Raw genomic sequence first — 26,767 nt, 5'->3', positions numbered from 1 at the left:
ATGCAAAGGTGCTAAGCGAATAGTATTGCTGACTGTACATGTGTTGTCATGGTTAATGAATCAATTTCAATATTGATATAAAGAGCAATAATTGTAATAATAATAATATCGGAATATCATGTAGCAAAAATAATTAATGCATTTTTGTTAAAATATTTTATTTGTGAAACGTAGATAAAATTGATACAAGTATTTTAAATTCTTAGAGATATAACTTATATTTTTAACAATAATGAAAACGTGAAATTTGTCTTACGAAGTTGTTTATTCTTGAAACGAATTACAACGAATGCGCTCCATACATATTCGTTGTATTGTAAAAAAACGCAACGTAACCAGACCGCCTTAAGCTAGCGTTTACCACGGCCGCAAAGTAAGTATGTTCCCTTTTCTGATCAGCTATGTGTGAAAAGGGCGTATGTTTTGCGGGCGTACGTGATAAAAGTTAGTTCGGTAGCCGATAACCCAACCCTCAACAGTCTCTCGCGCACGCACACATGCGTGCTCATGCGCACACTTGCCCCTTGTCACAGAAACGAGGGAACAATATTTTATACAATATACGTACCTATCTATACAACTTTTCGATTACGAGAATTGACGTCATATACATTGAAAGTAAAGACTTACTTTTTATATATAATTCAACTAGTTAACATAAAAGTTGAAATCTCTAAAAGGATAGTTTTAAAACAAAAAAGTTCATAAAGGTAACATTACTTCCAGAATATTATAACGAGCAAAATAATATATTTAAATCTGTTTTAATCTAAAAAGTTTAATAATTTATTATTAACATTTTCCATGTAAGTAGGTACTTAGTATAATTTGTGCTTTAACAACCACTCAGGTTACATTAATTGTACGTGAACTAACAACCCTTTGGACTGCTTTCTATTTACCAAGAGATATTTTCAGATTACCTTTCGAGGTATAATAAAATTGAATTTAGCATCATTATCAATATAGGGCACATAGTTTTATGAAAGCACCACGTTTTATAATTTCACTAATAGTCATAAATTGTATAATAGACTTTAAAATTTGGGATTACATTATCAATTAGTCGGATAAATGTAAAGAGTTGATCTATAAAAAAAAACAAGTAAAGTAAATTCAGATTTGTAAAGCACATATGCGTGGTGAATGTCTATTTCTTTTATAACTGTCACTTGTCTTTAATGTAAATATAATTAAAATTGTTCTTTTTACAATAGTTTTTAAGCATACAGTTACTACAGAAGATTACTAAAACCTACAATATGCAGGCTGAAAAAGATTAAGTACTCGTACATATATAATCTCGTGCTCCTTAAAGTATACCAAGTCCAAGTTCCCCGACTGTAGACATCACTCCGCGGGCCGCGGGCCGGAGCTGCGGGGCTCCGGCCCGCGGCCCGCCCGCTCGCGTACTACACTTACACGACTTCAAAGAAAATACACTAGCAAACCGAAGTCCTTATTGACTACAAGTAAATACGTATTTATTTTAGATGTTTCAAAAACTCGTATCAAATTAAGGCTCGGGTAGGTAATAAAATGTATACACTTTTGAACATTAAATGTTTGGCTATTTTTCAGTAACTGAAAATGTGTTACACATTTATACAATGGTCGCATATGCGCTGAGGAGAGGGCGCGACGCGCCGCCACCGCCGCTACGTGAGCAGCTTGAAGAACATGATGCCCAGCGAGATGTTGATGAACAACACCAGGATCACCAGCTGCTGCCGCGAGAACCAGTCCTGAAAATAACATCCACGTTCTAGTAGTCCATAGTCCATTTAGTCCTACCTACCCGGTTAATCCATTCATGGCGCATAATGCTAACAGCTGCGAGTTTTAATTTAAAATTTTGCTTAAGAGCCCATGAATGTGCTCACTAGCGCCACTTCTAAATAATTGTGATTATTTAAAATTAACGATAGATATTGAAAAAAGGGGGCCGCTACGTACTGTATGCCAATCTATGCGTCCAAAGTTAAAACGGCCGTTTTAGTTTTAGTTCATAGATCGACGAATCCAGAAAAGTAAAAACTATTATAATGTATTCAAAAGGTACCTAAATACGAAATACAGTACGTAGCAGCCCCCTTTTTTCAATATCTATCGTTAATTTTAAATAACTACAATTATTTAGCAGTAGCGCTAGTGAGCACGTTGATGGGCTCTTCAGAAAGTTACTAGCTCTATGTTGCTACTGTGTTCGAGTAACTATCCCAGTCACTCTAATTACGCCTTAATTGAAGTAAAAGAGAAAAATGCCCGAAATTTTCGAACTTCGGCGTTCGCGGTAGGCCCTTGGGTGTGCCCCATGGCCCCAATATATATATTTGCCCTAAAAGTGTAAGTTTTCTGAAGCGTAGCTTGTTTGTTTTTGTAATGAGGTGCTATAAGTGGTACTTTTTATATTAATCATTCATGAAATAATTGCGTCATAAAACAAAATTCATAGAACATAACTGACCTTGACTTGCGGACTGACTAAGTACAGCAGAGGGTTGGCTCTCAGCTTCTCCGACTCCTCGTACATGCGGCGCACCTCCTCGCGCCGCGCGGAGCCGAGCATGGAGACCTCCTCGCGGGACATGCCGCTGTTAGGTGCTTGCGGCATGCCCGCCACGTCTGGGAGGGACTTCTTGCGTTGGAGCGTCTGAGGCGTGCTTAACATCTGAAACACATGGATGCAAACTCTTCATTGGTTCTCATCGATCTCACTTGTTAACGGCCTCTGCTCCGCTACCTAGTATTACCATATTTGTAAGTTTTATATAGGTATTTTTGCTAAAGCGACTACCCATACCTTTCAATATTAGTGGTAACTAGCCCGTAGTACGATTGGGCATACTTTGGAAGAAAATTTATTTAAATTTATAAATCAGGAAACGACCGTAATATTTCATTTCTGAAAATTAGTCTTGAAGTAATGAAAGCGGTAAAATAAACTGCTCTACTAGGCAATAGTCTAAGTCCAAGGAGTTATTATAAGTTTTATGCCGCGTTTACGCTACTACTCGGTATTACCTCCACAGGAGGCACGTTAATCCAGCTCTCTGAAGCGCGCCGCGCCAGGATCGCTGGCGAGCACATGAGGTCCTCGTCCTCATCCTCTTCTCCTTGATACCACATTTTCTATACTTCAAATTATTATCTCATTTATTCACGAACTGATAATTCACCAAGATTCCGTTACATTTCACCATTTCAACCAGAAGTTAGTCCGGGTACATTTTAACTGTGAGAGAGCGGTTTAATTGTTACTCTTACGGGTATTAAAAGTACATTTTATATGTGTATAATTAGCAAGAGGTGATGCGCGGAAAGCGGCAGTGAGCGACTGTCTCTCGATATAGAAATAGAACGGGCCGAGCTGAGTCGCGGGTCGTGGCGCCGACTAGCGCGCTCCGCCTACATGCCGCATACTGCGCATACATAACCGGCCACCGAGCGGCGCGCACGCGTCTCGACTTTGCGACCCAAATATCGAACACTCTTTTACTATTTAAACCATACAAGTCTAAAAGCAGTATCGTACAAAACAATTTTGACTAATCGTTGAATATAGATTTTTTTTTATAAGAGCGCCCGTCAGATTTTGGTTTACTGCTAGTTATTAATGTATGCATGTTGAAAGTATAAATCCAAAATAATTTATAGGTTCGTTCTCGCCGCGCTGTTGGCATGAGCATAAAATGCTTAGTTAAGTTGACCTTCCATTAATAACTAGTAAATATTGTGGCGAGAGCGTGGAAATTGTCTCTACTACTTACCTAAATTTCCACAGTGATGAGTTGATGAGTTGCGATGTGTTGATGGATTTAAATACTTTATCAATGCAAATAATTTATTCAATAAATATAATATAGTATATTTTTCAAACACGAAGGGTCCAGTGACGGGACAGTCATCTCAATTCAATTTATAACCTTAAAACGCCAAATCTTCCAAAATCCTATTGAGATGACACCGGTCACCGTACCCTTCGTGTTTGTAAAATACTATAACTAGTAGGTATAGGTACATTAGAAGTTTGTATGGCGAAGAGTAGGTATACTCATACAGCATTCCTACTAAGGGAACTATTCTCTGATTCATAGTTCCTCGCAAGTGTATAGTGTAGGTATGTAATGCTACAAGTACGAATAACAATAGGAATTTGGCAGAATCCTGATTTCAGAATATACATGACGGTAGGTATGTAGGTATGTAGATCGACGATGTTTGTTTTGACTGTTGTTAGATAAACGAAGTTATCATTATGATTCTATAATCTGACTAGATGGCTATTTTTGAAAAAAACATATATAGGTATGTTATAGATCGCGCCACGTACGTACGTACGTTAAAAATGTTATAATTTTGCACTTACTACTTCTTAGATCGACTTTTTAAAAGGATTTTGAGGTTATTTGTGGTCATATTAAGGGAAGTTAATATGTTTTTCATATAAAAAGCACTAGGCGAAGTTAGGCGCTTATGTAAACTTCAGTATCATCAAAGATAGATATAACTCCGTAATAGATGGATACAGTCTAAGGAAAAAACGTGCCTCGAAAATCACGAAAATTTGATTTTCGATCAGATGTCGCTACTACCTTTGGCCTACTCTCGTATAGAGGGCGTTGACGGTTTCGTTTGTTATTTAACAATTTTAACGCATATCAGTGAAAGAACATGGGTCAAAATCATAAAAATAATTAATGCAAATAAAAAAAAACATTTATCCATATTTAAATACATTTTATCGTATTTTTATAAATCTTCATTTTTAGTTTTAAAGTGTGTCGATAGATGGCAGTGAATTTACTGTGGTTACAAAATTTACTATGACAGTACCGCTCTATAATATTATATCCTCTTTGGTATCATGCACGAGCGAGTAAGGGCGGCTTACATACAATATGTTTTAGAAGGTTTTTCAAGTAGATCATCATCATCTTCCTTGCGTTATCCCGGCATTTTGCCACGGCTTATAGGAGCCTGGGGTCCGCTTGGCAACTAATCCCAGGAATTGGCGTAGGCACTAGTTTTTACGAAAGCGACTGCCACCTGACCTTCCAACCCAGAGGGTAAACTAGGCCTTATTGGGATTAGTCCGGTTTCCTTACGATGTTTTCCTTCACCGGAAAGCGACTGGTAAATATCAAATGATATTTATTTATTTATTTCTTACATAAGTTTCGAAAAACTCATTGGTACCACCCCTGAACTCTAGATTGCAAGTCGCACGCTCTTACCGCTAGGCCACCAGCGCTTCTAGGTTTTTCAAGTAGGTAATTTTGATTACTGAAATTTACATTATTCACAATACCTAAGTACCTATACTGTATTCATGATTATCCTATATAGGTATATTATCCACTAAGATCATGAATATTTCCACCAAGTGTATTATTTGGAAGAATCTTGTTTTTTTTGAGAACCCTATGGGGCGTTTCTGCAACTTAAAATTTGATATAAATTTGATTTCAGCTGTGCACCACAGTTACGTGTGTACAGATGTGTGCTTAATTGTTTTCCATCGTATTTTCTCGGAAACGTTCGTATTTGTCATGCTACTTCAGTCAACCTCAATACTTTTTGTACCGAGACTAAAGGAGTTTCTTTTAGAAAAAAGTTATTATTCCGTAAAAATAATACGTAAAAATCACTTAACTATTTCCATACAATATTAAAGTTTTGCTTGGTGTTTTCGTTCGTTTTACCTCGGCTAGAGTCGGACCAAGATTATGATAAAGAAGATGCATGGCATTTGCAATGACAACGAAAACGTGTGGAAAATCTAATCATTAATGTCAGATTTCCAAAAATAACCATAAAATTGTAAATATTCATGCCTGGCACTCAACTTCTCTCATTCTCTCTCTCTCCGCTCGACGTTCTGGCTCTGAGCAACTGCTTTCGTCACACTGGCTCTGAGCAGCTCCGCTCGCCTGTGACTCTGAGCATCTTCGCTCGCCACACTGGCTCGAGCACACACCTGGTTTCGCTGCACGCTTCATACGTCGTCGCTGACCCCTCCGCTCAAAGGGGTGCTGAGTGGCACACAGAGAGGAAACTGTTTTTGCTGCGAGGCGGCGTCATCAGGATCTTGAGGTCTTCATAGCTGTCCAATGTCGGAAGGTCACCAATGTGGTAATAATAGAGAGGGCCAATAGAGAGTACTCTCTCCAGGCGGGTGTTATGCCTGGGGACCGAAGTCCACTGAGAGTTAGTCAGAAGGAGTATATATAGTAAGTGACATTTGAAACTCCGTAAGGGCGATGTAGGTTTCTAGCTAATTGCGTTCTAGCTCCCTAACGCCATCTGTTAGATGACGTCGACAGTGGCAGCTAGTGGGGACGCCACAAAATAAACTAAACGGTACAAGACGGTCAGTTTTATCGCTAAGAAGCGATCTATTCCAGGCAAGTGATATTAAAAATAGTAGATGCAGTAATGTACAGAAATAAAAGAAAAATATACAAAGGGAAAATCATACACAATAAATATATACTTACATGTAAATGTAAACGTTCATGAGGAAAATAAATACATAGCAACTGAATCAGTCAACAAGTCAATACACACAAAAAGAGAAACCTTGGGAGAGACAATCTTTTAATTTATTTTTAGGAATGGGCAAGGATTTAAAGCGTCTTACGGTGGCGGGTAGAGAATCCCATAACCGAGCAGCCTGTAATGCGAAAAACTAACGTAAAATTTGGAGCTTGAACAGGTAAGTAACAGAAAAGCAGATTTTGAAAAGCCTTCGCAAATCAAATTCATTACCAATTATTACAATCAAAATAACGCAGCTTACTACGTAGGCGAACAACACGCGAACGCGATGCGGCGCGGGGTGAATCAATCCATTGATACCTATGTAGAAGTATCCTACGTGGGCGATCTCGTTGCGAACGCGAACGCCGTGGACCCGCCGCACCGCGCCGCTTCGCTTTGCGTTCGCGAGTTGACTTGTTCGCTTACGTAAGCGTAAGACGCTGCGTAAAACCCCAAGGATCCTAGTGTGCTACGCCGTAGCTCGTAGCAACATTTTCTTGCTACGGACTTATAGGTCAATTCAAACGTGCACCTGACTACCTGACATCATGACATTAAAATGATCAGCGGCTGTAGCATGGTAGAATTTTTATCGGCCGTCACTATGTCTGTCACTTTCGCACTTACATACATTACTTGTTAGAACGTGACAGGCATGGTGACAGGCGATAAAAATGCGACTATAAACGCAGGTGTATTCGAACGTACACTGACATTAGAATGATAAAATATCTGAACGATGTAATTTAGCTATCCTGCGTTTCTCTCGCGCCAATACATGTACGGACAAGTCCGAGCGCTTCTGACATAATTTAGATGTCATTCTGATGTACGTTCGAATTGGACTGGATACCTAAATGACGTCAGCTAGTTATTCATTGCGTTCATTTCGCTGGGACTTTCCGTACATGCATTTAGCAAGAGATAGACGAACGGGATAATACAAGGGCCTGACACTCTTTGATAGAGAAAGGTAGTCTTATTGCGATTCCTATAAGAGGAAAGAGAAAATAGTGCCATGCTTTGTCCTATTACCGACCGGGTGGCATCATAGGTATGAGGCGATGGCGAAATACCGAAATTTATAAGAGTGAAAGAGAAAAAATCCAATGCTGCCCTAATTGTATATGAATATTCTTTCTCTTACCCCCGGTCGCTCGGTGGCGCGTCTATAACTACTTGTATATAATATACTATGTCTATGGGATAATAAGAACAAAATGACATTATAGTAACGGCACATGAACGGCACCAATCATGAGAGCAACTAATCCCAAGAATTGGCGTAGGCACTAGTTTTTACGAAAGCGACTGCCATCTGACCTTCCTTCCTTCCTATTGTTGATATTTTACCTTTAAAATTTCTTCCGCTTTGCGTGTTAAAACGTTGTATTTCCTTATACCTCTTTTATGTTTTCTACGTGTCTAAAGCAAGATATTCCAAATGGTTTCAACATAATTAACATATTAAAACTATATTTTTAGGGTTCCGTACCCAAAGGGTAAAAACGGGACCCTATTACCAAGACTCCTTTGTCAGTCTGTCTGACTGTCTGTCACCATCAGGCTATATCTAATGAAACGTGATAGCTAGACAGTTGAAATTTTCACAGACGATGTATTTCTGTTGCCGCTAATTTCGGTGAAACTGGGTTTGTGACCCCTAATTATATGTTATTATTGACGTATTTTAATACGAGTAGGTACATATCTACTTTAGCAAAGCAATGACTAAATAGTGTTCGTCATAATTGGCTTGTAGTAATTAGGTGAAATTGATTAAACTTCATACTTTAATTTCTTCAGTATATGTACTGTACATTTGGACTTAAATCTCACATTTAATATTGTTTTGAAATTACTCAATGCGTAGAGTCTATGCGGAAAGGGAAGAGTCGTGAAATGTAAGGGATCCAATACACATTCTAAGACTCTTCTTATTCCACAAAGACTATCACGCTTGTATTAATATCACGCTTGTATAATATAAGGTACTTGTTTACTACCGTAAAACTGTACGACTTTGCCCGTTTTTTGCAGTCTTTTACTTTTTTTCAAGTTTGTTAGTTCATATTGCATTACTTATCTGTGGCAATAACATATTGACATACTCTTCTTTGCGTGAGTGAGCAAACCATAGTCGAAATAAGTTTTTGTACTGTAGAAAATGGGTCTTAAGATGGGGCTGTTTAAACAGGCGGGCTAAAAAAATGAAAAAATTTCAAGATTACCCACTTTTGCTTACAGTCTCTTAACTCCAGGATTATCAACTTTATGGTCATGAATCAAAGTCTATAATCCAGAATAAACATGGCATAGTTTTGTCGTATAGGTATTAAGTCACTAAGTTCAGTAGTTCACCTCCAAACTTATGTGGGCAGTCATAAAAAAAAATTGCGATTCTTCATACAAAATCCTAAATATCCTAGGGGTTGTCAATTTTCACTTTTACCCAACTTATAAAGAAACAATCAAAAATGAACATAATTTTTTTTTACTGCAAAGGAAGTATACAAAAATATATAAATTAACAAAAATATTAATTATTCAAAAGCACTGCCATTTTTACTAAGCATTAAAAGTAGGTTATTACAGATAACATAACAAGAAACTTTTTTAAACTGCAAAGGAAGTATAAAGTAATATAAATAAAGCGGTTGTTGCTTATATTTCCTCTTAAAATTAGCAAAATAACTTTAAACAACGTTGCATGGTAAATGCCCCCTCGCACGTCAATAATAACATATCTACTAGTGACAACCCTAACGGTAAAAATGTGCTGGGCAATGTTGTGAAAAGTGATACGTAAATACGATCATGAGATTGCCCACGATCATAATTACAAAAGTAATGCATATAACGTGTTGAAACTTCGTCTACATCGTTTCTAAGCTGCATATTATTTACAGTTAAAACTACATCCCTGTAGGACTCTCCTGGACCGATATCCCACCGAAGTTTTTTAAACTTTTTTTGCCCGCCAAAAAACACGTCCTCACTTGAAGCCGGCTCACGCGTGGCTGAAGTTAGGCACACGTCAACTAATAGGCCAGTGTTGTCAGCAATATGATTAGCTATAAACCACAGATTGAAAGGGAGGTGTATCTGTTACTAGTTTTATGATATTTCGCTTCTACTGAAATGTGATGCGGTGGGCAAAGCTATGTTGAAAAGGCAAAGTTGTAACTTTCTAGGTACTTATATTGGGTATGCTACTAAGTATGAGCTAGATGTCAAATAAATATCAAATCAAGTCATTCTCTTAGTTCGAATGAGACTCATTGGTCTCTAGCTTTTCTCTTTGCTGCTTTGGAGCACAGGGTTTGGTACGAACGAACGACATACGTTTAATGTTGTATTAGTAAATGATTGGAATCGTATTGGTTTGTGATCGCCCGGTTATTCGAAGTCAAATGAGTGAATGGTGGTGTGAAGGTGACGCATTGATAAGCATTAGATTCAATTGGAAGTAGTGTTGGATTACATCAAGACAAATTAAATGCATGTTGATCATGATGGCACCTAAATTTGACGCTTTGCGCCATAGTTTGGGTTGAATGTTGAGAATTTACCTACATATGAAACTGCACAATTAGATAGGCAACTTTGTGTTATTATCCTGAGTGATTTGCTAAACTTTTCACCATGACCTCGATGTGACTGTACCTATTTTATAATGGTTCATATCCGGATTCAAAATTCAATTACGTATAAGCTTACCTTTCGTCCGCCACCGCCGCCGCCACCGCCGCCGCCGCCGCCGCCGCCGCCTCCTCTCATCACGGGCGGGGGCGGCGCAGGAGCCGGCGTCATGCACAAACTCTCCGTCCTCTTCGGTTGATACGGCGAGGGTGATATATCTTGCCCCAATGTTCGTTTCCTCATAAGCGACTCTTCGAATGGCGTTTCCCGCGATATCGAGCCCCGGCCCGAAGCCAAGTGGCCGTTGCCGGCCGCCGGCGTGGCCGCCCTCGAGGCGGGCTGCTGCGGCGTGGCCGCCCGCGACGCGGGCTGCTGCGGCGCCGTCGACCCGCCTCTCGACTCTCTGGCGGGCGCGGTCGCTTCCACTGAAGGCTGCCGCGATCGACGCCCGTAGCGATCCACGCTCGAATCTCTACTCGGCGGTCTTTTATAATGGTCAAAGTAGTCAATTGATGTTCGGCCCGCTTGCCGCGGGTCCCGAGGCCCGTTGGCCACGTCGTCCATTGGGGCCGTCGCTTGTCTGTACATCGGTTGCTCGGAGCTGGCTTGGCGGTACATTGAACCCTCTCTTTGTTGTCTATGGTCGAGAGGCTGCTGATATCCTTGAGGTTCCGTGGATTGATGATATTGCATATGGTCTCCGCCTAGACGATCGTGTGGCCCTTCTGAATGTACCGTGCCGGTTCTGAGCTCGGTACGTCCGTAACTGCCCGCAACTCCGTCGCCGTACGGGGCTTCTTGGGCAATTTGAGTAGGCTGGCCTAGAATGCTTTGCCGTCTAATTCCTTGTCCCTGTGTGGAGTTCCAATCCTGTGGTCCGGGTCTCTGATTAAGATTTAGAGCCGGTCTCATCGCCGAAGAAAATCTACGCGGTTGGTTGCTAAATTGCTGACTACTTTGATCCATACCCGATTGTTGTTGAACGGTGTCTTGTCTGTTTTGCACTCGGTAAGGTGGTCCTGACTGTGCACTCGGGCCGTAGCCACTCGTTTGGTCACTATGTCCATACTGTGGTCCTTGTGATTGCGTATTTGGCCAATGATCCTGATCAGAATAATAATTTGTTCTATCGTCCGTACTATAATTGGTATTATTTGTGAGCCTTGGATCTATTGACTGTACTGGTTTATTCAGGAACTGGGTAGATGGTCGTCTCGGGGGCACTCCATAAGGAGCTTTGTTTGCTTGAGGAATCTGTGAATGCATCGGAGGGATATGATTTGGAATGCTCTTTCCTTCCAAGATCTTTTCAGATTCTTGTGAAACAGGCGTCGTGACCTGCGAGTCGTAATGTTTTTGTCTATATTTATCTCTTAATCCTATTCTGTCCAAGCCAGGATGCTTAAAATCTGGGGCGAACTGCTTTGCAGTCATTTGTGCTAAATCACAGTCTTCTTTTGCTTGGTCTGCCGCTTCGTCGGCTTGTTCAGCTTTTCCTCGGGCTGTGGCGGTTCTGTAACATAAGTAAAAGTTATACAAAAATAAACAAACTGACTGTTTATGTACCTTATCATCATTTACTTAAAAGAGTTATTCTCTTGTCGGTGGAGTATCTTTCAGCAGTCCCAGCTTTCCCTATACTGCGCCAACTCTTAGACTTTTTGATACGATACGACCCCTACTTTTTCTTTCACTTGATCTAAAAAGCTGCGTCTGGGTTTTCCTCTACCCCGCTTCCTTCCTATCCGCCCCTCCAGGATAGCTTTAAAGAAGTAGTACCTGTAGTAACTATGAATGTGATCTAGCATCCGTTTCAAAAAAGAACGCAAGCGAAAATACTGAGCAGTACTCGTACCGTACCTAAATACACTGTTAAAAATATCACCCAAACACAAGCACCACCACATAGTTATATAGCCGTTACAGCAAAAGGAAAACCAGATTAAAAAATAATTTTGTATTAAGCAGTTGTTTTTGTCTGCGAACGATGCTTAGAAATAAATTAAAAGTGGAAAGATTCACTGTCTTGGGTGGGACTTGAGCCCATGACCACTGGATCACTAATACAGTGCTCTACCATCTGAGCCACCAAGACCGTACCCAATGCAGCGAATATTCCCACCATATATGAGCCACTAGGGAGGCTCTAGCGACATCTACCGTAAGAGTGTTAACACTTCTTAAACGGCTACCGGAGTTCCAAGTCATATTGGAAATTCACCAGTAACGATGCGCCATCCCATACTAAATTAATAGCCGTTTAAGAAGTATTAACACTCTTACGGTAGATGTCGCTAGAGCCTCCCTAGTGGCTCATATATGGTGGGAATATTCGCTGCATCGGGTACGGTCTTAGAGCACTGTACTAGTGATCCAGTGGTCGTGGGTTCAAGTCCCACCCAAGACAGTGAATTTTTCCACTTTTAATTTAAAATAGATTGAATTAGGATTTTACTGCGGAAGAATATGGCGAATAATTAAATAAGTTTTCCAATAACTTATACGGCTGTTATGCGTGGTGGGTTGGGGAGATGAGACAATCCGTTAAAAACTGTACTAAAGAGATTGCACACCTGGATATCGCAATGTCAGCTTTCTGCAGTGCTATTTTGGAAGCGCGCTGCGCCGCGGTGACCGCCGACTCCACACGCTCCCGGAACTTCGCCGAGCGCATGAGGAACATGTGGCGCCGCTTCTGGCTTGTTATTAGCACGTTGTTCTTGTATTTGCCCTGTTCTTGGGTACCGTCGCGGAACGTCGTGATTCCATATCCGTTCTTCTTGTTGCCTAACCACTCGCCCTCGTAACGGAGGCCGTCGCTGCGCTCGCTCACTCCGAATGCATTGCGTTTGTCGTTCTTCCATTCGCCCATGTAAGTTTCTGTGACACCAGCTTCCAAATGTTCATCCTGAAATGATAAATAAAACTCTTTACTTTTTTATTTATTTATATAATTCAAAAAAACCTTACTTCACTTCACTTTGACCTCATTCTTACAGAGCCGATTAGGCATTCAAACCAATGCGAATAATGGTATCGTACGAAGGTCGGTGCGGCATTTAACTTTAAAAATCTGTTGGTGAATGGTGTCTATTTCCCGTGGCGCATGTCATTCGCATCAATATACTTTAAAGCACGAGGGAGATGCAAGGAGGAGATACGTGAAAATGAAGTCAAAAGGAGGTACCTATAATTAGAAATGTTTATCTTCGCCGTGTAACAATTAATTAAGTACGAACATGATGCACTGTAAGTAAAGTCAGATATAGTCAGATATCAGATATACTATATCAAATCAAGTTTTTAATGTTCGAATGATGCTACTTTAGTGGGACCTTACCTATTGTTATCTATGTTTAATCTTGATTGAATTCTGATTTCATCAAATCATCACACATATAATCTTAAATATGTGAAACGAGAAGCACACATATTGAAATCAAATTAATACCTATTGAATTAAGCCCATGTATCATGTGCTCCCATCATGCGTGAATGGTAGTATTGCGTGTATTATTAAAGCTATGCAAGCGTGGTACAATAAGCAAATAAACCAAAGTACCTCAACGAGGAAACTAGCATTAGAGTCAGTGTGCAGCGAGCCGTGGGTCATGGCGGAGTGGGTGCTCTCGACGGAGGACACCCAGGAGGAGGCGGAGCCCCCGGAGCCGCCCGACCGCACTGAGCTGGTGCCTCTCTTATCCAGCTCACCCGCGCTTCGCTGCTTACGCAACTTCTGTAACAGATACATACAATTTTGTATTGGTATGGGAATAACCATGCCATTCAGGGACCATAGGTATGGTAATTACCATAGCTCGGACAAAGTGCTAGCTATTTTACCTAATTAGATGACCAAATATTACTAGACTAAATATACAATCGTACATAACTTGTATACAATTGAATACAAACTTACCGTAAATAGCATCTAATTATAAGATATATATCAGGTTATCAGGTATAAATCAAATAGCAATACCTGTGGTGACCATAAACTCCACACTACCGACATTCGAGCTATAATAATTAAAGAATAACTGAAGAAGTAGAGGTTTGTAGGTAGTAGTGCTATTTGTTAGTTAAATAATTTATTAGGTATACGAGAAATAATGTCATTAGTTCAATAAACTAGTTAACTATGTTTATAAACAGAAGTTTAAAAATACTTTTTAAGAAATTCTAATAGAATATACAATTTCCTATATTTTTGTGCCACAAATGAACACATACTTAGGTACTTATATATACGAATGCAGTACCAATAGAAAAGAGTGCTAAAAAACTTATTTCCAAAGTTTAAGGCGAAGAACCCACGTAGCGGTGTGGCACCGCTGCCGCGGGGTGCAGTACGGCGGAGGCGCGGCGTGAAATTTTGGATCACGGTCTATATAGGCCACGTGGGTTTTTCGCCTAAAAGTCCAGGTCTAATCAGTCCAGTTGTGTTCGTGTACTGTAGATAATAACTAGGTATTAAAATACGCTATTGAAATTTCACCCATTATAATTAAAGATGATTAATTTGTTGAATCATCAAAACACGTAAGTTTCAACAATCTTACTCAACATTTCCTTTAAAGCAAGGTTGGTTATTAATGTAGTCACTCGAGTATATAAAATCAAAGGATGCGTAAGCGATACATCTTAATTTATTTGTATTCCCGAACGTAAACGGGATGAATGAGACACAGCGGATGGACTGAATCAGCACGGAATGCATATATTAAGAGTAAACGTGCTTTCAATGGAATTCTGTATTTTTAGTAGTAAGAGAATCTCAGTCAACTCGCTGAATGGGGTCAACGTCAACGCTATTGTAACACGCAGTCGAGCAAGCCTTTTATCAAGAAAGTTAATACAGTTTTTCTAAAATTAAATTATTTAATTAACTACCTACAAATTGTAGTTAACTAACTAGGTACTGGTATAAAACTTTGTAAATCGTTGGATTGGTCACTTTGTATGGAAATTTCTACAACCTGTTTTCAAAGTGATGTTACTTAGGGCCTGTTTCACAATGTCCAAGTAAAGTCCTGAATAAGCTACTTGCCACTTATCTGATGAATAAAGTCATCGTTGGCGTTTCACAATCTCCAAATAAGCTTTATCTGTTGGATAAAGTGCTTTTTTTGTAGGAAATTTTATCTGGCAGTTAATTTATTTGTTAATTAGCTATCCAATACTTTACTTGGACATTGTGAAACAGGCCCTTAGTGTTGTTAATTAGTAGGAATAGATCAGGGAGTCGGCTAAGTTTTGAGAATAAGAGTCAGTCATAGTTGAAATCACTTCTTTAAGGAGTCTCAAAGAGCCACCAATGTAGCTTTCAGAGGTCTAAGAACACCTGTCTGAGTGTGGATTTATGGGCCACTTTGAAGTCTTTGAAGAGCTGCAATCGTATGTTCAAAAGCATTTGCCGACCCGACCCCTTACCTATCCGATTGATCCTTAGATGTACATAGGTCGAAACATTATTGTAAAGGTAGAAAATTCATTCCTCTTTTAAATATTTTAATACCTATTTTAAGCCGGACAAACAACTTTGTCAGTAGAAACAGGCGCGAATTTCAAATTTTCTATGGGACGAACACCCTTCGCGCCAAAAAGTTTTTTAAATTTGCCGTTTATTCTACTGACGGACATCGCTTGACAGACTATATTTTAATTATGGAATGGGCCAAGCTCATGGAGTAGATTCAGTAGATTATTAACTTTTGATTGAAAAGTACTTCAACAATATACCACATACGGACATTTCATAAATAATAAAGTGATTAGAGAATATACACACTATTGAAATAGGTAACTTAGCTACTTATAAAAAACTGCATAGATTAGCCTAATCCTTAATATAAAAATTAAATGCACCTTACCTAGGTATTACCTTGTGCCTAGGTGGTGTTTAACTTCCAGAATGCCAGATTCAGGTTATCGTTTCGCCATTTAAAAAGTTAAACTTTATTGATGTTTTTCAAAAAGTAATAAACTTAATTGATTATCTCTCAAATATGCCTAGATCAGCGATTCTCAAACTTTTTTGGCAACGGAACCCTTTTGGAAAGCAAAATATTTCATAGAGCCCCAAATTAAAAATGTTCATTTGTCAAATTAACTGTGGACCAGAGATATACGAGTGCTGGTTAATTGATTTGTTTTCGCTTTTTCTCGCGGAGGGGGTGTGAGATGGAGTCCACGGAGCACACTTTGAGAATGGCTGGCCTAGATTAATGTTCTAGCCGATTCCTGGTTATGGTGGAGAATTATAAACTTGAATAAGCAAATTGCCTTCTTGCGAAACTACATATGCTTGTATCCGACATTGCTAGCTAAATATATATTTTAGATGAAAGCAGAGCATATCGTGATAAGATTGTCATCAACTATTTGTGCTAATTGACACATACCTACTTAAGTTTGTTTTTATTTGATTGATCATGTAACGTCGATCTTATTTCGATTTGCTCTTAGTAATGATTTGTACTTACTTTCACTACATCTATTTCTTCTAAGATAACGGTTTGTGCTACCGGCTTGCAAATAAAATAAAAATAACTTTAGTCTGCGGTTACCAAAAATAAAGTTATTGTTAATAAGTACATGCACACACTGAAATTCTATTATTTTATCAAGTAGATATTCGTATCTTATTACAATTACAATTGATCACGCACTTCAAATAAAAACACACCAATACAGATACATACTACCAACATAAGTACGAGTATGATACTTAGTATGTAGCTATTTCCGATACATAATAGAAGTAATGTAAAGGTCCCCAGCCTTTTAAGTAGGTATAGAAAGCCATTATATATCTACATATATAAACGTATTATTTTATTACACGTGTACTACTGGCGTTCTAAAATAAAACAAAAGTTTGATGTAATTCTAAGTGGGCGTTGGTGTGAATTCACTGCTAGTTCGTCGTAAATGTCAACATTTAGTGAGTCACGCATTTAATAAGCCAATACATACGTAGGGTGAAATTAGAACTTACAGAGAGTAGTCCTTTCTTTGATTTCTCGATGAGGGATCCGCGGCGACCCGAAGGTTCGTCCGAGTTGCTCTTGAGGACGAAGCCGCCGCGCGCCTCGTCCATGCGATGCGTGCGCCGCTCGGTGGGGTCCGGCGTGCCCGCCTCGGCCAGCGAGGACATCGAGCCCCGGTGGTCGCGGGCGCCGCCGCGGTAGTGCGATGCCAGCCCGAAAGGCGCGGAGGTCCGGACGCCGTACCCGTGCCGCATGCCGCGCATCCATTGTCCTTGGTATGTTCCTGGAACAGGCAGTGGTAAACATCAGTTGCCTGCACAATTGCTCATTGATTTACTTAGTGCAAAAATCTTCAGTTCTCGATTAACATTTTAATGGATCGGCAATGCGCATGCGTACGATATTCTGAGTTTGAGAGTGTAATCGTCTTTTGTCCGTTGTACGAACGAATTCCCGTGCCCCATCATCACACATTCATAAGGCCTCATTTTCATGGACACGTTTTGCAGAAACGTTAGGTCATTCTACTTTTTACTGCAGGTCTTTACGAATTCAAAGAATCTTGAAATTTTAATATTCGTAATGCGTTTTAACTTACACTACGAAGAATGAGGCCTATAGGCCTCAATATTTAACCCTTGGCTTTTTAGGGTTCCGTAGCGTAGTCAACTAGGAACCTTATAGTTTCGCTATGTCCGTCTGTCTGAGGCTTTGCTCCGTGGTCGTTAGTGCTAGAACGCTGAAATTTTGCATGCATATGTATAACAATGGAACTCCCTCTGGTTGCATAACAATAACATAACACTTTATGCATAAAATTGCAAGTCATTAAAATCTATGGAGAAATCAGAATTATTCCTGATAAATGAGTTATGTCATAATTTTTATAGTCATTTTATAATCACTTTATAGTAATTTTTAAAGCTTAGAGAATACTTTTAAGGAAAACTATAGGTATAGCGAACCTGATCGGTTAAATCATTTTTGAGTTTTTGCAAAAAGTCTTCCCTTCTTAGTAAAAGTGCGGCTAAGGCAGCCTTTTGCTTGTTACAATTAGGGAATGCAAAAACCGGACAAAATCCAAACCGGTTATTAACCGAAAAACATGACACAAAACCGGTTAACCGGTTAAAAACCCGTTTTACGAAAAACATAGTAAAAAATCTTTTCTGAATATTTTTTCAGCGCTTTTAGACGGAGAGCTGGTAGACATTTTGGAGTAGGTCCTTGAGGCAAGCTGAAAATTTGCCTGATACTTCTCCTATCATACCCTAACTCAGCACCACAAGTCTAGCTGCATTGTAGCGGGTCTAAATCAACCCTTACATTTTTAAAGATTTTTTTTGGTGCCAAAAATGTTCTTGAGGCAATCTGTAATTTCTACAAGTGAAAATTGAATATCTAAACAGTCATAAAAAAAATATGTCAGACGATTTGGTCGGGTCTTTAACCTTGCCAGACGCGTGCAAAAAAATAAAATAAAAAAATTAAAAAAAGGTTCTTTAGGCAATCTGTAATTTTTCACAGGTTAAAGTTAAGTATCGAAAAAGTCCCGCTACCCTGCAGCCAGACTTACCCTGCTACCAGCTCTCGGACCAACATCTGTTTACTGTATAATAAGCTATCGATATTACACTTTCAACAATATTAATGAGCAAAACACAAAGGAATTAAGAGCCCATCAACGTGCTCACTAGCGCCACTTCTAAAAATAATTGCGATTATTTAAAAAAACCGGATGATGATTAATACAGTACTTATGTTTAATTGCGATTATTTAAAAAAACCGGATGATGATTAATACAGTACTTATGTTTAATTGCGATTATTTAAAAAAACCGGATGATGATTAATACAGTACTTATGTTTCTTTTTGTTGTCGATCATTGGAATTAATTTTTGTTAGAAAATTTATTTTTTTATCTTTTGTTCTAATTTAAAAATATTAACGTTGGAGCATTCCTGAGAAGTTACCCTACGTGGGATTTCAGGGTTTGTCCAATAAATAAAAAAAATAAAAAAAACATTTATTTCAAGCTGCAAGGCTCATAATCAGTTTTTACACATGTCATAAAAATAATAAAAACAAATATAAAATTAAAATTGAAATTGAAATCGAAAAATTGGTACCTATTAATAAAACAATAAAATAAATTTAAAGCATACACTAAGTCCCTATCCTATCCCAGTCTTAATTACATGCCTGTTACAGCAGTGCATGATGTAAGGACAGTCCACTCTGTCCGCGATCATCGCTAGGACTGTGTTGGGGCTGGCTCGCACCCGCTGGACCAAGGACGCGGCGCGCAGTCGCATAGTGGTATGAAAACACGCCGTGTGCGCTGCCGCGAACGCGAACATTCCCGAGGCGCTGCAGTAGCGAGACAGCCCCATCACTGCCCGGAACGCGTTGTTGTATTGGACGCGAAGTGCATTGTATGCTTTCTGCGTAAAGTTAGCCCACAGGCAGCACGTGTACAGCGACGTGCAGTAGGCTTTGAACAGCGTCAACTTCACGTCGCTGGAACACCGAGCAAACCTGCGCGCCAACATGTTAGCCCTTACACACAATGCCCTTCGCTCCCGTTCAATGTCCACGTTATCTTTCAGGTCAGCAGTAACGATATTCCCTAAATATTTAAAACTCTTTACTCTTTCTAGTGGTGTTCCATACAGAGTTACATCAGGTACATGCAATGGTCGATTACTGCCGGCCTCAAAGACCATATATTGGCTTTTAGCCACATTATATTTCAAGCCATGGCTCACAGCGTACTCCTCACAAATTCTCAACAACCTTCTGAGACCACAAACCGACGCGCTCAGCAGCACCATGTCGTCCGCGTAGCTAAGGTTATTCACACACACGCCATCCACATGACAACCGACATGCTGACTGCTGAGCTCGCCGATTAGCGCGTCCATGTATAGATTGAACAGTGCGGGAGAAGTCAACCCCCCCTGCCTCACCCCGCACCCCAACCCATACTCCTCCGATGTTGCTCCTGCCCACCTGACCTTATTGACCTGGTGTCCGTACCAATATTTAAATATATAAATTAATTCCCTGGGCATGTTTATGTTCTCCATTTTTTCCCATAGTACTTTGGCTAAGGTCACCTTGTATAAATACTTAAAAAACATAAGCTCGCTGTGCCCTTCACTCGGCTCCATAAAATTGAAAAATCATTCATGGGTAATTGTGTAAGATTTTATAATAAACTTCCAAACCTATTACTGAATTATCAATTAATAAATTTACGAATTATGTATAGCGTAAACTTATTTCTAAAGCTTATTGTACCACACAAGACTACATGAACAATAAAACAACGTGGGATTAATTTAGATTCGGAACGATTAATTATTTATTGGGTATATTTGATTTAATGATGAGGAAATGGATAATCCAATGTACTTCTTTTGTTGTTTTTATTTTTATTTATTTGACATTTAGATTTTATTCTACTTAGTAACATTGTAGACTAGTATTTTTTTATGTTTAACGATCTTTTTGTGAAATTCTTAGTATTAAATTTGTTCTGTATAATAATTCAATATTATTATGGAATAATATTAACATCAATAAATTGCTCTGAATATGTACATATTATATTCACCATTCATAAGTGCTTGTTGCTAGGCCTACATGATTAATAGTAGATTGTTAACCAAGGGATGAAAGGCACTCATTCCTGCCGAGGTGTCTTGGCGCTCGAACGCAGTGAAAGCGCCAATAGTCCGAGGCAGAAATGATGCCTTTCACCCGAGTTAAACACTCTACTTTTCATTTCGAATACGAGGAAAGTAAAATGCATGTGTTTTTTCAAAAACATGACGAATAATACATTTTTATAGTATTTATTGAGGGAACTTTCAATTAAAAATTCAGGCAAAAGTATCGTTATTTATGGAATGGAGAGTCAAGTATCACAATGGAAATTGTATAACAAATCCATTTAAACTCAAATTTCAATTGCTTATCGTAAAAAAATTAAAAATATCGTACTTCGAACGTAAAATGCTCTAGTGCAGACACGTATCATTTTCTGCGCACCTTTTAGAACAACAATGACCCTCTTTCAGAGCATGAGAAATGAAAAGTATATTTGAGCTTTGAACCTTGAACCCTTTGGGTACGGAACCCTAAAAACGAAACACCATACCGAAGGAAACAAGCGCGAGTGGCGATAATATTGCATATAATACAATTGTATTTTCTTCTCATAAAAAATAAATACTTAAATTGTCTATCGACTGCTATTTTCTCTCGCTAACTCGATCAAACAATTAAAAACTATAAGTGGGTGTGCGAACGGGACAATTTTTCGCACAATCTGATTAAATTGGCAATTCAATTGTGTGGTGTAAACGCAAAAATGAAATGAGAGGACACTGAGAACAAAATACAAATACAAATATTTTTTTAATAACAAAAAGTTACAAGTCGTGTCGGGATTTTCTGTACATTATCTTGTATCCTTAAACGAGCAATTCCTGTATATATATATATTTCCGGGATCTCTGATACGGCTCTAACGATATTGACGAAATTTGCTATATGGGGGTTTTCGGGGGCGAAAAATCGATCTAGGTCTTATGTGAGATGGAGCAAAGCTTATTAATTAACATCATAAAATCACAAATTGTATAGGTAATTCATTATAAAATCAATGTATAAAAATTAAAATTATAAACTTAACAATAATATTACATGTATGTCATAATACATAGGTTAAAGTATTCTGCATAATCGTAGAACACTTCGCTCGTGACATGAACCACATTTTTAATTTATAGGTACTTAAAACTCGCGACATTGGCTCGCCAATTCTAATGAAATTGTGTACGCGTGGACGCTAGATGAGATTGACAATTCTCAATTAACTCATTAGTGGACTACTCATTTTTGTTATTCCGTTAGGTATACTGGTGCTCTATCTATATAGCATATCGATTTGACCTCAGTAATAGTTGTGTTCAAGCGAGTAGGTATAACATCAGGCGTTAATGGGTTAATTACGTAATTAATAAGAAAGCTCTTACGTGAAAGCACTTAGAGAGGCTACATTAGAAAATGAAATTATTTACATTTGGCAGGTATAATATTATCATTATCAATTAGCTTTTAATTTATCAGACGTAGATAACGTCGCCTGTTAACAAGCCACTAGCCACGCGGGACAGGCTGGTCGAGGATATTACTGATAATAGCTGTCCTTGACCACTACCAAACAATTTTAGCTGGAACATAGTTTGGCTTGTTAATTAATTGGATTTAGTGCAAATCCACTTATTTTAATCGCACCGTGATATGGAGAGCATTATATTGTATTGTAATTCGGACGATTTTCCGCAACTCGATGACTGTCGCCTATTTTGCGTGACAGGGGCTAGTTCCTGCCAGCCCAACTCCTCGAGGAATCCTATCAAACCTATCCTATCTTGAGTAGGACCTCGAGGAGGTCTCTCGGGGATCCGAGATGTTTTGCCTGTATGGGGTTGGGACCACTCCGCTGCATTCCAGCACCACGTGAAAGGCTATTTCTTCTGACTCCATGCATCCTCGGCATGGGGACTGTCTGTGACGCCTGTTATAAAAAGACGTTTGTTAAATAGTACCTGTTATGACACTGGTTACCATACTCAGTCGGATCTTCCCTAGTTGAAGGAGCGCCTTGTGAGCTTTCCGTTGATGCCAGGCATGGCTTGTTTGGCCTATCTGCAGCCAGTCTGGTTTAGCCAGTGTTCAGCGGTATCAGCATGGTTGCATTTTTATCACCTGTCACTACGCCTGTCACTTTCGCACTTACATACTTGTTAGAACGTGACAGGCATGGTGACAGGCGATAAAAAAACTTTTATAAAAAAAAAGATAAACCGACTTCAAAAAGGATGAAATAAAATATGATCCTTTTTAGGGTTCCGTGTTTAAGTATATGCGTTACCAACTGATATGTTTGAAGTCGGTGCCAAGCCAAATTTTGAACCATATATTCATAGTGGTTTTGGTGCAATTCGATAAAGGCTGCGGCTATATAAGTATGTACGTTGGATTACCTAACGCAGCGTACTACGTAGGCGAACAACACGCGAACGCTAAGCAGCGCGGCACGGCGCCTTAATTAATCCTTTGTTACCTATAGAAGTGTCCTACGTGGGCGATCTCTTTGCGAACGCGAACGCCTTGGGCCCGCCGCGCCGCGCCGTGTCGCTTCGCTTCGCGTTCGCGACTGTTCGCCTATGTAAGACGCAGCGTTACACGACGATAATAAACGAACTTTCTATAGGTATTTAAGAACACACCTCAGAACAGAACACACGGTTGAACCTTTTTGGCGCAGTTCGTACCATGCTTGTCGGCACATTAGTGTAAATCTAATGCGTTTATTTGTCGTCGTATTTTTAAAGAGCATTTCTTACTAATTCTTGAACAGTCCATAGCACGCAAGTGTGGGATTGGGACTGAGTTATTTTCTGTCGCTTATCCAGAGGACTACATTTCAAAATATAAAACAATTCAAGGAACCTTCATGCCAAATTTCAGCTAAAGCGGTTTAGTTATTTAGCCTTGAAAAGGTAACAAAGAGGCAGACAGAATTACTTTCACGTTTATAATATTTGTACAGTTGTAATGGGATTTATATACATAAAGCTCATTATTTTTGACTGGTATTGTTACTACTTGGCTTGGCACCGACTTCAAACATATCAGTTGGTAACGCATATACTTAAACACGGAACCCTAAAAAGGATCATATTTTATTTCATCCTTTTTGAAGTCGGTTTATCTTTTTTTTTATAAAAGTTTATTTTTCCATTTTTAGTTTTGACATTGTTAAAAGCGTGACGCATGAATGAAAAACATAATCATGTTTAACTCTAAATTCGTAAACTTTATTAAACAATCAGAATTTTCCTCGAGTCCGTCTGGGAAATCATTCCTGTCACTAAATCCATTCTCCGCCCCGCCACTGTCCCAATCCCTCAAACCCCCGATCACTCAACCTCACAGCACATCAACCCCTGATCACTGAACCCCTCGACCCTAAACCACCAACCCCTAACCCCAGACCCCTTAACTCCTAACCCTAACCCACAATCCCTTAACTCCCAACCCCTCAGTCCCCGACCCATCAACTCACCTCCCTTCAACCCCCAAACCCCCCAAATACTAATACCCGCTACCTTCACCTCTCACACCTACCCCTCACTTCTCAGTCTCTTTGGTTGTTTCCAACACTACCTACATCAAAAATCATAATACACATACGAGGGAAGTTCCACATTTTGTCCGTAGTCTTCATCATCAGTAGCCTTACCACGAGATTGACATTGACATATTCGCTATCGTGTGCGTAACTTACTGTTTATGCATCTCGCTCGTATTGGCATATTAGTGTACAAAGTTACGAAGACGCTAGCGAATATTTATTGTCAAACTCGTGGTTAGGCTACAGTTGCACTACATCAAATTGGTGGTTTTTGGGAGGAAATGCTTGAGTTACTTTAGAAAACACCGAAATCACTATACACGTGCCTTTAAAAATTGAGGAGTTCCCTCAATTCCTCACGGATTCCATCATCAGATCAAAATAAAAACTGTTACGAAAACACCTTGGAGGTACTTCTTTCAAACAGAAAAAGAATTACTCAAATCGGATCATGGGTGCCGGAGTAATCGCTGAAATCATTATCATCAAAACAATCATCATCGTCAGCTCCACTTCATCAAATTGGTGGTTTTCGAGAGAAAATGCTCGAGTTGCTTAAGAAAACACCCAAATCACCATACATGTGCCTTAAAAAATTGAGGAGTTCCCTCAATTCCTCATGGATCCCATCATCAGAACAGCACCAGATTAATGTGGGACCACCTTGGAGGTAGTTCCTTTCAAACAAAAAAAGAATTGTTCAAGTCGGACCACGGGTGTCGGAGTAATCGCTGAACATCCTACATTACAAAAATCATCATCACTATCATCAAAACAATCATCATCATCAGGTCCACTTCATCAAATTGGTCGTTTTCGAGAGAAAATGCTCAAGTTGCTTATGAAAACACCCAAATCACCATACATGTGCCTTTAAAAATTGAGGAGTTCCCTTAATTCCTCAGGGATCCCATCATCAGACCAGAACCAGATTAATATGGGACCAACTTGGAAGTAGCTCCTTTCGAACAAAAAAATAATTACTCAAATCGGACCACGGGTCTCGGAGTAATCGGTGAACATACATAAAAAAAAAAAAAAAAAAAAAAATAGCCACAACCGAATACAGAACCTCCTCCTTCTATGAAATTGAAGTCGGTTAAAAATTCTACCGTGCTAAGCCCGCTGTGTGTAGTTTCCCTGTACAAGATACAAGACATTTATTGATAAAAGTTAATGCCATGCCTGTACGTGCCAGCAGCATTGAGAGTACCTTGCTTAACGGTATCGGGAGAATCGCTTCCGGGCTAATCGCCCCCGCACTCGATACTTGCCTAGTGGCAAACTCGTCCGCAGCATCGTCACCCCGGGATCCACTGTGTCCCTTGATCCATTGTAGGGTGATCTTGTTATTATGACATACTTACCTCCATTAGTCGTTCGTGGCAGTATTATATATGGAGAGTATTGAGCACGCTGTCAATGTCACCAATGTACTATGTACTGTATGTAGGTACTGTACGGTGTTGTTTATATTGAAGACAATATATTATAAAAACAAAATAAATATGTACAAGTTTTTCGATGTAACGGACTGAGGAATGCGGAATTGCGCTTCTGTATTTAGTTACATTTTGTTTGCGTGCTCTATATCCTGCCATTTGGCTTGTATTGTGATTAGGTAATACCAATTATGATTGTGATTTATGAAGGTCTTTATCGTGATTTTTATTGTACGCGCTGGTCTAAACGAGTGGTCGACATTGTAAGGCGCGGGCGGCGGCAAGCGTGCCTGGCTATATATAACACGAGGGCCGCGAACCGGGGCGGCGGCGACGGCTGCAGCGGCGCGGCTGGCCGACGCCGCATCGACTTCTTTCCTACCTACCACTTATTAAACCAAAAAGCTTTTATCTGTTATAGTCATGCTCTATTTTCCTATCGCCTAGTTAGTTCGCCTACGCTGGTACGGGTACGGTTAGTTTTAACTCGCCTGTCGTCACAAGAGGAAATATTTACATGATGAATATAAAGTACATAAAATTAAAGTTTGTATTTGTCATATACCTATATGTATGTTTCACTATTTGAGTTGAATCCGGAAATATACTTCTACACCGGAAAGGGCAGTGTAACAGGCCTAATAAATAAACAGGTACAGTCGCCATCAGATATATCGGAGCGGCCGAGGCTCTCACAAATATCTGAACACGCCTCTATTGTCAAGCCGTTAGAGTGCGTGTTCAGATATTTTTGAGCACCTCGACCGCTTCGATATATCTGATGGCGACTGTACCTATGATTGATATGTAGACACAAAAGTGGCGGTGTCCATTCTAACGTATCCATTCTATGTATGTCTTACATAATAGGTCGTAACTACACTAAGTAATTACTATTTATATGAACCTATTGCACATAATTTGGCACAAAATA

General features: G+C 39.4%; 1 protein-coding gene across 3 annotated transcripts in view; it reads right to left on the bottom strand.

Moving 5' to 3' along the window:
* Positions 1–431: 431 nt before the first annotated feature.
* The window catches only part of LOC134741047 (junctophilin-1), a 52,648-nt gene continuing 26,312 nt past the window's right edge, over positions 432–26,767 (bottom strand). The window contains exons 3-9 of one of the 3 annotated variants that reach the window (XM_063673798.1): positions 17,186–17,460; positions 16,671–16,715; positions 13,748–13,921; positions 12,759–13,093; positions 10,264–11,698; positions 2,468–2,671; positions 432–1,745 (exon numbers count right to left, since the gene is read on the bottom strand). In XM_063673798.1, coding sequence (XP_063529868.1) covers positions 1,659–1,745; positions 2,468–2,671; positions 10,264–11,698; positions 12,759–13,093; positions 13,748–13,921; positions 16,671–16,715; positions 17,186–17,460 — 2,555 coding nt within the window. In that variant the 3' untranslated portion in view covers positions 432–1,658. Of the gene's footprint in view, positions 1,746–2,467; positions 2,672–3,024; positions 3,476–10,263; positions 11,699–12,758; positions 13,094–13,747; positions 13,922–16,670; positions 16,716–17,185; positions 17,461–26,767 lie in introns of those variants that run through there. The other 2 variants (XM_063673799.1, XM_063673800.1) reach the window with 2 other exon arrangements.

Source organism: Cydia strobilella, chromosome 4 (genome assembly GCF_947568885.1).
Source record: "Cydia strobilella chromosome 4, ilCydStro3.1, whole genome shotgun sequence".
NCBI lineage: Eukaryota > Metazoa > Arthropoda > Insecta > Lepidoptera > Tortricidae > Cydia > Cydia strobilella.
The sequence above is the reverse complement of the archived record's forward strand: the minus strand, read 5'-3'. Positions and strand labels throughout refer to the sequence as shown.